This window comes from Hemitrygon akajei, chromosome 10 (genome assembly GCF_048418815.1).
Source record: "Hemitrygon akajei chromosome 10, sHemAka1.3, whole genome shotgun sequence".
Lineage (NCBI taxonomy): Eukaryota > Metazoa > Chordata > Chondrichthyes > Myliobatiformes > Dasyatidae > Hemitrygon > Hemitrygon akajei.
The window spans coordinates 23,364,797-23,377,129 of NC_133133.1; the positions used below are offsets into that span (position 1 = coordinate 23,364,797).

The 12,333-nt window shown below is 41.9% G+C and overlaps 1 protein-coding gene across 4 annotated transcripts in view; it reads right to left on the reverse strand.

Annotated features, from left to right (window-relative positions):
* The window catches only part of col4a6 (collagen, type IV, alpha 6), a 409,162-nt gene that overhangs the window by 72,558 nt on the left and 324,271 nt on the right, over window positions 1-12,333 (reverse strand). For all 4 annotated transcript variants that reach the window (XM_073057903.1, XM_073057902.1, XM_073057904.1 and 1 more), the window contains 2 exons: window positions 9,452-9,673; window positions 7,419-7,580 (listed from right to left, as the gene is read on the reverse strand). In XM_073057903.1, the coding sequence (XP_072914004.1) occupies window positions 7,419-7,580; window positions 9,452-9,673 (384 nt within the window). The remainder of the gene's footprint in view (window positions 1-7,418; window positions 7,581-9,451; window positions 9,674-12,333) is intronic.

Consider the following 12,333-nt stretch of genomic DNA (forward strand, 5'->3'; position numbering starts at 1 on the left):
CTCCATCAATTACAATACCGTGGTGGTTTTCTTTTACTGAGAACTCTGACTGCCTGGATGCCCTCTCCCTCAGACTGAACTATGTCACTAAAATTCTGTGCAAATGCCACTCAGTAATGGTTATGGAAAGACCATATCGCAAGCATTTTGTGAAGATAAGGACCCAGTGCAGTTTATCATCCCTACAGCTTCCTTGCTAATCACACCTTGCATCACCATTTGCATTTTTCCCAAGCTGACACTGAAGGAAGATCACCTTGAAAGCGGGTGGTATACAAATGACTTTACAGTCAGGTCAGACTATCTGTGGACACAGATAAAGTACATCCTATAAAGGTTTTCTTGATTTCACATCCACAGAATCAGTGAGATGGATGCATGAGAGCTTCAAAATGCACATATAGAGCTACTGTTTGGCCTTTTTGATGAACTTAAGGAATTCATTTATCTGGATTCCTTAAATTCAACAAGCTAACTACAAGTCACTAGCTGATATCTAGTGTACTCAGATGTAGCGGTCACTCTGGATCCAAGCAAAGGTGTACTTACTCATCTTGTGTATCTTTTTTTACGATCACCAGTCACTGCTGAATACTAAGAACATCAAATACTGCATGACCATCCCTTAGCTCTCACTCCACTCCACTGAAACAGATGTCGAGTTCCCAGATCAAGGGCTATTTCCAGAGGAAATTGAACATTTGTATTATTGGACAACTGCTTGTCTTTCAACTGACAGATGTCTGGTTCCCTATGTTGTCACTGCTGGTGGAGCTTAGCCCCATCTATTAAATGCTCCCAATAACTTGCATCTCAAACAGCCTCCTACAACCAAGTCCAGCTCCTAGCTTTCATGTGTGGGTTAGCTAATAAGCCAGGCAGAACTGTTTCTACTGACAAGAGAATGAGCAAAGTTGGTTGCTGGAACCTTAAAACAAGTCATTTTGGGCAGATGGGGCTCATCAGCTGTGGTTGGGAGCTCATCTATGAGAAGGAAAACACCATCTCAAACCTCATCTGCTCTGCAGCTATACCCATTCATAGGGAAGGCTTCGGGAGTAAACCCCAAGGGAACACCAGGAGCTGGAGTCCCTAAGGCAGTCCAACATTGAGTTCAATGCTGATTGGCCACTCCTGCAATGTTTCCGGTGCTGAACTATATCAGTCTCTGCTGTTCTCTTGGACTTATCAGCTGTATGGAGAGGGGGAGACTGCTGCATGGGCAACAGGTTGCTCTCCATGTCGTACTGCCCAGGCTTGTGTATCACACAGTCATCTAGGACGCAATATCCAAGGCCTACCTCAACCAATGGAGGGCTTCAAAAATCATCCCTGAAAATGCATTGAATCATACACCTGGGGGCCAAAGAGATGGGTCAAACAAAATTTTGCAAACTGAATGAAGAAAGGTGCTCTCTGAAACTTCCGTCAAATTCTATCATGTTGAATTGTGCATAATGTGGCTTTGAAATTAACATTTTGAAATGAAGACAAATATTCCGTTGGGAATATAATTTGGCGATAGGACTATAACATTATAATTACAACTTGGCAGCTGTGCCCCAGTGTAATGAGCTTCCACTCTGTACACAAAATTGTATGGTAAAAGCCCCAAGGTAAAAAAATTAAATGGTTTGTTTTCTGATTTTCTGCTCACCAATAGGTGTTGTATATCATTGAAAATCCGATATATGCTCTTGGCAGACAAAGCATGGGATATAAAGTTAGAAAATTGCTCCTTAATTTGCTTGTGATTTCTTCTGAATTGTAAAAAATCCTGCAAGCATTAGGATTTCTCTTCATTTCTTATACTTTTGCCTGCACAGAAAGCTCTATGAGGGCTCAGCAGGTAAATTAAAATGATTTTAGATTTAGCGAAACAGCATGGTAACAGACCCTTCTAGTTCAATGAGCAAGCAGCACTCAATTGCACCCAGGTGACAAATTAACCTACTAACCTATCCATCTTTAGAATGTGGGAGGAAATAGGGGCAGCAGGAGAAAACCCACATGGTCACGGGGAGAATGTACAAACTCTTACAGACAGCGATGGGAACTGAACCAGGGTTATGCGACTGTGCCGCCCCTGTGGTACGTTTGATGCGCTTTTTGGTTGCACAAAAAATGAGAAGACTCCAGGTTTGAGCCTGATGAACAGGGAGATGTCCTGAGCATTGCACTAGTAGAACATGAGACTGTTGGAGGAAGAAGGAATTATGCTCACTTCATGCTGCAACACTCACTGTGCAGTTTCACACATTAACAATAACTCTCGGGCAGATCACTGCCATCTGTGATAGTTAGTGCAAAATTATTGCTCTCGGGACAAAGAAGGATAGAGAGTGGGAATTAGGAATGACAGCTAAAATGAGTCTAATGAGAGGTTCCAGATCTTAAACTCTCTGACCTGCTGGGCTTTTATAGCTCTTTATTCTGTTATTTTGGGTTTTCAACCATCTCCCATGTAACTTAAATTTTATGAAAGGTATTGCCAAGCCTGCTGTTTAAATGTTCTTCCAACTTAATAAAGGAAAGCAGCTGTCAGATGATCAGCCTAGGAGCACTGTTACGCTTTAAAACAGAAACTGCATGAAATAACCAAACACACCCCAAGGATCTACACGAGTACAGCTGGTGAACTCCGCATGTCCTTGTATTGGTGCTCCAGAGTTCTGTACCCTTTATGGCTGGTCCTAAGTATCAGCCTGCGAGCTCAACTGCACCCACAAAACAGGAACTGCTAAAACAGCACTAAGTTTCCTCTAACAAGGAAACTGAGGGCTGAAAGAGGCTACAGAGGGTTGTCGCCTCAGCCAGCTCCGTCACAGGCGCAAGCCTCCCTACCACTGAGAACATCTTCAAAAGTTGGCGTCTAAAGACTCTCACCATCCTGGACATGCCCTCTTATTATTACTGTCATTAGGCAGGAGCCTGAAGACACACATTCAATGTTTTAGGAGAAACTTTTTCCCTTCCACCCACTGATTTCTGAACGTTCCCTGAACCGATAAACACTATTTATTTTAATTTTATTTCTTATGGTAATGTAAGAGAAAATTTTTTATGCCCTGCACTATACTGCCACCACAAAACAACAAGTTTCCTGACTGTGTCAATGATAATAAACCTGATTCTGATTCTGAGGATAGCTTATTACATGTCAAACTTGCTAACTGTAAAGGCGCAGGACCTGGTCATCTGTTCAATGGGTGAAAAAAATCACATTTAAAGTCAGGCAGTCTAGGAACTTTTTATAAGTAGATTAGATAGAGAAACAATAACTTATAAGTCATAAATAGAAAATTATTGATAAGAATGAGCGTGAATATCACCCGACCAGACATTGCTAATACTAACACAAATATTTAAGCCATTATGTTAAGAAGCCAGGGCAGTTTGCAAACGAGTGTCACATCAACAGTCTGGTAACAATTTATCCATGTTAATTTACAAGAAATGCTCACTGCCAGGGCTGACCAACCACAGTTTTAGCCAGAAGCATGATTACAGTGGAGCCTGCTCATTTTCTTGGAAAAATATTGGTGTATTATGACTTTGTCATTTAATTCCAAATGATGGGGGTAACTTTCAGATCAGGGTGTAAGGAGAGATATGGAGGATTTACTGATGCCCACGAGGTTACGGTCAAGAAGGTTGTCCGATTTTAAGAAGCCAGTTGCACAGAGGTAAATAAAAGGATACTTTTCTTTAGCTATGTACTCCTACTCGTAAAGCAGCATTGCTTGTTCCACAGTCATCTTCCACAAGTTTGAAATACTCATCATGACAGTCCCTTTGACTTGACCTAAGTGCCCACCTCACTCTGTTACAACCCCTCTTATCTTGGAACTCTGAAGACTGGACTTACTCTGATCGACTGAAAGAGTATGCACCTCCCCCCCCAAAAAAGTGTTGAAACTGTAATTAAAAGCTGATAATAAGCGGGCTCCACTCTATAGGCAGAATGCATAGGCAGCAACGACTTCGGCTTTACGAAGCAGATGGGTTAAGTCATTTTGCTTTAAGCTACAGAAAGTCCCTCTCACCTTCACAGCCTACATGTAGAGACCACACCCGATTCGATTGAGACCAGATATGGAAATATGGTAGATGGAACAGAAGCATGCAGAAATACAACAAATGTGAACAGATGAACAGAGATAGTCAAATAATAATGGAAGAATTTCCCTTTTAAAAAAATTACCGAGAGATGACAAACTAATCCCTTCCCCGCAATAGGTCATATAACCACAGACCTGGAATCTAATCAGAAGGTGATAAATTCCAGTCACAGAGTTGTCAAAGAAAATACCATCAATAACCTTTCCTGAAAAAACAAACATCACAGGATTCCAGTTCCATCGTTGGTACCTGAGGTTGAGCAGAGTAAGTTATCCTCAGTTAGTCCATATTTTTTCTTTGTTTTCAGGGTGAGAGTGTCACTGGGAAGATGAGTACTTACTGCCCATCCTTAATTGCCTTGGAGAAGGTGGTGGGTGTTTATTGAACTGTTGTAGTCTAAACTCACCACTTTTTGTTCACCAGTCAGAGAGAAATCATGGATAGATACCAGGAGCATTTGTGAAGAGAAATTGGAGCAAGAAATCTTTAGTAATCCGTATTAGATTAGGATACTTGGTGACTGAATCAGAATATTTTATGCTTCCTTGATCTCCCTGCAGCTATCTGCTACCTGATGATAAATCCTTCTCCTTTTCCAGATGAAGAATGATCACTGCATTTTGCATTTCCACCCATCCTCTAAATTCAATATATGTGCAAACTGAAGGTTTGTTCACACAACTCAGGAACTTTCTGAGCTCTTCAGCATGGAGGTACTTGTGTGCAAGGAAGAAAATGAACTCGACAGGAACAATGCCTAACAAACTAACACATGCAAAATGCTGGAGGAACTCAGCAGATCAGACAGCATCCATGGAAAGGAATAAACAGTCAATATTTGTGCTGACACCCTCATCTGGACCCAAAACATGAACTGTTTATTACTATTTAGAGATTCTGCCTGTCCTAATGATTTCCTCCAGCATTTCATGTGTGTTACTCTGGACTTGCAGCATCTGCAGAATCACTTGTGTTTTTGCACTTAAGAGAGAATCATTTAACCTTTAGAAAGAAGTAAGTGCAGAGCTGACAGAGAGAGAGACTTGCTCTTTACTTCACGTTATGAGGCCTAAGCTATTTTAACTTCTCAACCACAAACTTTGTCTCCAGAGCAATACACACAAAATGCTGGAGGAACTCAGCAGGCCAGGCAGCATCTATAGAAATGAGTAAACGTTCAATGTTTCGGGACGAGACCCTTCTTCAGGACATAGTCTTTGTATCCAGTTTTGCAGAGAAGCCAATGACATGATATTGGAAGATTCTCTCAGAAAGAAGCTTTAGCTGAATCTAATGCTGTGGGTTGGGACGGTGGGTACTTCCAGATGTGATGAGGGTTGAATGGGAAAAAAATCTGAGATGGAGAAGGGTGAGAAGCAAACTTCTACTCGACTCCCTAACAAAGAGTAGCTTTCACCCCCGATGGATCAGGTGTTTCTTGCTAAAATGTGTTCCTGACATCTTTCCATGATTCCCTATTACACAGAAGAAAATCAATCACAGAGCAATGCTATTCAACTAACGTTTCCTCTGCTCTCCCCACGTTCTCATCAGTTCTACCACTCACTTATGCGCTAGGGGCAATTAATCCACCAGCCCTCAAGTCTTTGGAATTTGCGTAGAAAGTAGAGTAGCCGATGGAAATCCACTTGGCCATAGGGAGTACATACAATTTGCACACAGACAGCTCCAGAGCTCAGGATTGAACCTGGGGTTGCTGGTGTTGTGGGGCAGATTCTCTACAAGCTGTGTCGAGACCATCTCCAGGAATTAATGACCTGATGCAAGAATTTGACCTAAAACTTTGTGAATTCCCTTCCTCCCGCAGAGGCTTTGCTCGTCTAGCAGACTGCTTATTGCACCAGATGTCAGCATCTGCAGAGCCTTGTCTCTCCAGAAGCTAAGGTAAGACAATCACTAAAATCATGTCAATAACTGTCAAACACCTTCAGACACTTTCTTCTTCCAGCTACACTGATCTCCATGCTACACTGTTGCATTCAACCTGAGAACAGGATTTTGAAAGTCAATTTCTGCAATTTCCAGTAATCTCTCCCTCTTCCCCTTCTCTCTTTTTCCAATCCTCATTCTAGTTCGCCTCTCACCTCTTCTCTCTCCTGCCCATCACCTCCACCTGGTGCCCCTCCTCCTTGCCTACTGTCCTCTCCTATCAGATCCTTTCTTCCTCAGTCCTTTGCCTCTTCCACCTATCATCCAGTGTCTTATTTCATCCCCATCCCCCATGCAGCCACCTTCCCCATCACATGATTTCCCCTATCACCTGCCAACTTGTACTCCTGCCCCTCACTTATTCGGTATCCCCCCTTCCTTTCCAGTCCTGATTCAGCCATAACATTGACTGCTTATTCCACTCCACAGAGGCTGCCTGACCTGCAGAGTTCCTCCAGCACTTTATTACCTCTATGATCTGCAATAGTGCTTTAATCATTAAGGAGGAAAAGATACGATGATCAAGGAGGCAGTAATCATCCTTGAAGATATGAAATTTAGTGAAAATGCAGGGAGTGCAACAAACTGGTTGTCTGTTTTCTACCTTGAAAAGGTTGCTGAATTTCTGCATCTTTTGTCATTAATTTTGATTGATTTTAAGCACATCTTCGTCCTAAACGTTGGCAGGCGATAGATCTCCTTGGTACTAAATTCAGGCAGCAATCTTGTGAGCAGTTCTATTTGTAGTCCAAAATATGTTTGGAATTCTAAGGGCTAGAATAATCACCTCCTCCTCGCCGCCCATCATTCACTTTCCATTTGGGTGAGTTTTAGGGCCTTTCTTCAACAAGGTACCTGCGCGAAATATCAGACCACCTTCAGCCCCTTCCAGCTGGCTGCTACTGGAAGGCAACAGCGCAGCCAACTGCCAAGGAACAGTTGGAGTTAACACTACCCCTTCTCCAAACCAAGGAACCCACTCTGGAGAGAAAATAATGGAAGGAAAGGGGAATTTAACATAAACTTATGTCTTACTTAAAATGTATGCAATATTTAAATACTTGTTGCCTTGTGATTACGTGGCTGAAATTTCCTTGAGCATGGATCTGTGTTGCTTCATAACTCTGCAAAACTCTGTGGTAGAATCTGGAAATAAAACTGCATACTTGTGAGCTGTCTCAGAATCATGCTCTTCGGACATGTATTCATTACTTAGTGTAACCCTTTTTTCTTACAGAATACCCCACATTCTTTAATCATATAGGCTTAAGCCTCCTGTATGTGCAAAGTGTCCACTGTTTGCCGGAAGTCTTTTGGAAGCCATGAGTAACTAACTTGAGACTCACCTGGTCGTCCAGGCAGGCCGACCTTGCCTACTTCTCCCGAGAGACCCAGAGGAGGTATCCTTATGCTTGGACCTGGAGATCCTGGCAAACCTCGGAGACCAAGGAGGCCTGGATCCCCTCTTTCACCTTTACTGCCTTGACGTCCTGGCCTGCCATCAGCACCTGGATGATTGCATTAAAAAAAAAGTTGATTAAAAGGATTAAGATTCAATATCGTGTTTGTTTAGTGAAACATCCATTCTGTAAAAGTTAATTTTAAAATCTCAAGTACAAGGTGTAGTATATAGCAGTGAGATTAGTGGTAATCTCATTGCTGATAACTCCCCTTCTTCCTCAGATGTAATTAGAAATTAATTTATTATTTGCTCAGGAAATTCTGGAGACCACCAGTACTGAAGGACAAGGCTTCCTTCAAGAAGCACCTCCATACAAAGCTCAAAACGCATTTTTGAGGCGCTCTTCCAGCTCCCCTTCCCCTCTCCAACGCTTAGCTCAAATGTTCTGTGACCATCTTGACCTACTATTACCACCAACTACACCCCGTTCCCAATGAGCATTTAATGGCTCTTGGCCTGTACTCACTGTAATTTAGAAGAATGTGAGGTATTTCATCGAAATTTAATGAATATTGAAAGGCCTAGATAGAGTGGATGTAGAATATAGCAGGGAATTCTAGGACCAGGGGCACATGATAGAAGGATGTCCCTCTAGAACAGAGGTGAGGAGGAATTTCTTGAGCCAGAGGGTGGTGAATCTGTGGAATTCATTGGCACAGGCAGCTGTGGAGGCCAAATTATTGGATATATTTAAAGTGGAGGTTGATTGGTTCTTGATTAGTAAGGCCATCAAAGATTACAGGGAGAAGGCAGGAAATGGGGATGAGAGGGATAATAGATCAACCATGATGGAATGGCAGAGTAGGCTCGATGGCTGAAGGACCTAACTCTGCTCCAATGTTTATGATCTTATGGAAGTTTTTAAGACGAGCTAACCCTAGGACTAGGCCCAGTTCCAACATGTGTAGCCCATGTGTCAGGTACAGCCTCACTGGCGCATGGCCCTGAAAGCACTGTGGAAGTTGCAGAAATGTAAAGGTTAACACGGTGCACTGACCCAACAGAGTGCAGACACTGAACAGCTCTACTGAACCTTTCAGAGATGGGCTTCCCTTCCTATTGACTTTTAGAATGTGGAAGTTCAGTGAGGTAAGAGTCGAGCTAAGAAGCTGACAGAGGCAGCGTGCAGACATCCCTGCTGAACAGGGCCCTTGAAATCTGAACTCTTTTTTATACAGTCTTTCTATTCGAGCCTGGGAACCAAGATCCCCAAGCATACCAGAACAAGCTAATTTATGTAAGTGAAGGATCCTAGGGCAATACTTATTATTGGACAGTTAATTTACTAATTCTCAGGTATTAATGACCTTCAATATATAGATTAAATCGGTTATTAACAGCTGGAATATGTATTCTCATTGGTACCTAAATAACTAAATGATGGGATCAGAGAAATAATGCTTCTACTGGATCAATATTTGTATCCATCTAGCCAATTTGTATATAAAAGTCGCATTTCTTTGCTCAAGCTTCAGAGCTGCTCAATGAGACAGGCTGAGCTTTTCTCTTTGTGCACAAGTCAATAAAGTATGAGAGATAGACTGTGCGAGTTGTCAGAGTCCAGTTATTTGGTGACAACAGCACCGAGGTTGGGTGCGTGATGGAGATGGGCACTTTGGCTTGCATCAATCCACCCAGTTTCATCACCTGGACATATAATGATCAATGAACACCAAATGACAACTACTCAGCTGCTTTAGCTGCCAAATGATTAGTATCTGATTGGGATTAAGATGGAAAAAACCTAACACCCTTTTGCGGGCAAACCTTGGCCCTCTTCACTGTACTTCAAAAACACTGCCAAAGTGGAGACTGTTGCCAGTTTATGACTCACTCTTTGTTACCATCTCAATAATTTACTAGGTTTCTGCAAATTAAAAGGTGGAGCAGCAGAACAGATAGCATTTGACATTTTACCTCTTGGACCAGGCAAACCGGGGCTTCCTGGAGCTCCTTTCAATCCTGGATTACCAGGCTGTCCAGATTGACCTGGATTACCCTGTATAGCACCATAGACATCTCCTGGGAGACCTTTTAGGCCTGGAGAACCAGGAAGACCTATTTTTCCAGGAGGTCCTTCATTCCCATCCAATCCAGAAAGACCTGGTAGCCCATCATCACCTCGTGGTCCAGGAAACCCTGCAAGATTTCAAATATAAATTAAGTGAAACCTTGTCTTTGCTAGTAACGCAGGAGAATTGCTACACCCATTGCAGTTAAGGAGTGCAGGAATTAAACCACCATTCAAAATCAATAGTCTTTTCACAGCTATGAAAATTAAAATATCCTGAGGAATGATGGTCCACCATAATCTTCTCTCTCTAGAAGAAGGAAAGCCAGTTCCCTCATATATAGACCATAAAAAATATATGTTGTAGCTACTTACAGAAGAGCCAGATAATGCCCGAAGATGGAGGCTAATAATTTGGAAGGCCTACGAAGCTGATTGAATGGGTAGCCATTTCACAGAGTGTAAAATGTACATTCAACTGACATTGTGCTCTCAAGTAGACATGAAAGATGAACTAAAAACAAGAGAAAATCTGCAGAAGCTGGAAATCTAAGCAACAGACACAAAATGCTGGAGGAACTCAGCAGGCCAGGCCTGTAGAATTCCTCCAGTATTTTACGAAAGGTGAGTTTGCATTTTTGTTCCGTACGGTTTTTTGAGGCCTCCTTTGTGAAATGAATGAACTGGTGTTTTTTATGTTGTCAATTAAGTTTCATTAATTGCCCCAGTTGTCCAAAGTACCTCAAGTTTAATGTTTCAGGCCCCAAACCCTTTCCTTAGACAGGAAAGTAAAAAATCCTTAATAACTTACAACTCGGAAGTCCCTTACCTCACCCAGCTAAACCAATGCTGCTTGATTAGTTATACTAAAATGGTAGCAGAAGCTTAAGCACAAACCTCAGGGTAGCAGTATTTCAGTGGAGTACAGGAAATTACAATGATATGAGAGAGGAGTTGGCCAAAGTAAATTGGAAGAATATGCTGACAGGGATGACAGCAGGGCAGCAAAGCTGTGAGTTTCTGGGAAAAATGAGGAAATTACAGGATAGATGTATTCCAAAAACAAAGAAATACTCAAATGGAAAAATAGTGAAACTGTGGCTGACAAGGGAAGTTAAAGCTAATGTAAATGCAAAAGAGAGGGCATATAACAAAGCAAAAATTAATGGGAAGATAGAGGACTGGGAAGCTTTTAAAAGCCTACAGAGACCAACTAAAAGAATCATTAGGAGGGAAAAGATGAAATATAAAAGCAAGCTAGCAAACAATATCAAAGTAAAAGCTTTTTCAAGAATGTAAAAAAAGAGAGATGAGAGTGGATATAGGACCACTAGAAAATGAGGCCGGAGAAATAATAACAGGAGACAAGGAGATGGAGTACAAACTAAATGAGTATTTTGCATCAGTCTTCACTGTGGAAGATACTAATAATGTGCTAGATGTTGAAGGGTGTGAAGGAAGAGAAGTGAATGCAGTTACTATTACAAGAAGGAAGTTGCTCAAAATACTGATAGACTGAAGGGTACATAAGTCACCCGGACCAGAAGAACTGCACCCTAGCGAGTAGGTAGCGGTAGAGATTGTGGAGGAATTAGTAATGATATTTCAAAACAAAATTGGACTCTGGCATGGTGTCAGAGGACTGAAAATTTTCAAATGTCACTCCACTCTTTAACAAAGGAGGAAGGCAGCAGAAAGTAAATTATAGATCATTTAGCCTCAACTCAATGGTTGGGAAGATGTTGTGGTCAATTTTTAAGGATGAGGTTATGGAGTACTTGGTGACACAGGACAAAGTCAGCATGGCTTCCTTAAGGGAAAATCTTGCCTGACAAACCTGTTCTTTGAGGAGATTACATGTAGCATAGATAAAGGGATGTTGTATACTTGGACTTTCAGAAGGCCTTTGATAAGGTGCCACACATGAGGCTGCTTACCAAGAAAAAAGCCCATGGCATTACAGGAAAGTTACAGGCATGGGTAGAGCATTGGCTGATTGGTAGGAGGCAGCGAGCGGGAATAAAAGGATCCTTGTCTGGTTGGCTGTCGGTGACTAATGATGTTCTGCAGGGGTCGGTTTTGGGAGCACTTCTTTTTCTGCTGAATTAGACGATGAAATAGATGGATTTGTTGCCAAGTTTACAGATGATACGAAGATCTGTAGAGAGGCAGGCAGTGTTGAGGAAGCAGGAAGGCTGCAGAAGGATTATGACAGATTAGGAGAACGGGCAAGAGAGTGGCAAATGAAATACAATGTTAGAAAATAGATGGTCATGCACATTGGTAGTAGAACTAAGTGTGCAGACTATTTTCTAAACAGGGAGAAAATCCAAAAATCTGAGGTGCAAAGGAACTTGGGAGTCCTTGTGCAGAACACTCTAAAGGTTAACTTTCAGGTAGAGTTGATGGTGAGGAAGGCAAATGCAATGTAAGCATTCATTTCAAGAGGTCTAGAATACAAGAGCAGGGATGTGATGCTGCAGCTTTATAAGGCGTTGGTGAGGTCTCACCTTGAGCATTGTGCTCCTATGTCTTGTGGTCTTATGGTTTTATGAAAATAATACAAATTGTGCATGTACTTGTAATTTGCACTTGAGCCAGCTTCAGTTAAAACTCAGTGACAGATAAAAAAACAAATGAAGAAATGGAGCCAACCTAGTTGAATAGGTTACAATAAGATCCTTGGCCAGAGAACAGCAATAGGAGATAATTTAAAACACAGGCCGTCCAGAAATTCCAAAGTAACAAAATCATCTTATTTACTGCATAGATCTAGTGCCAGATTCAC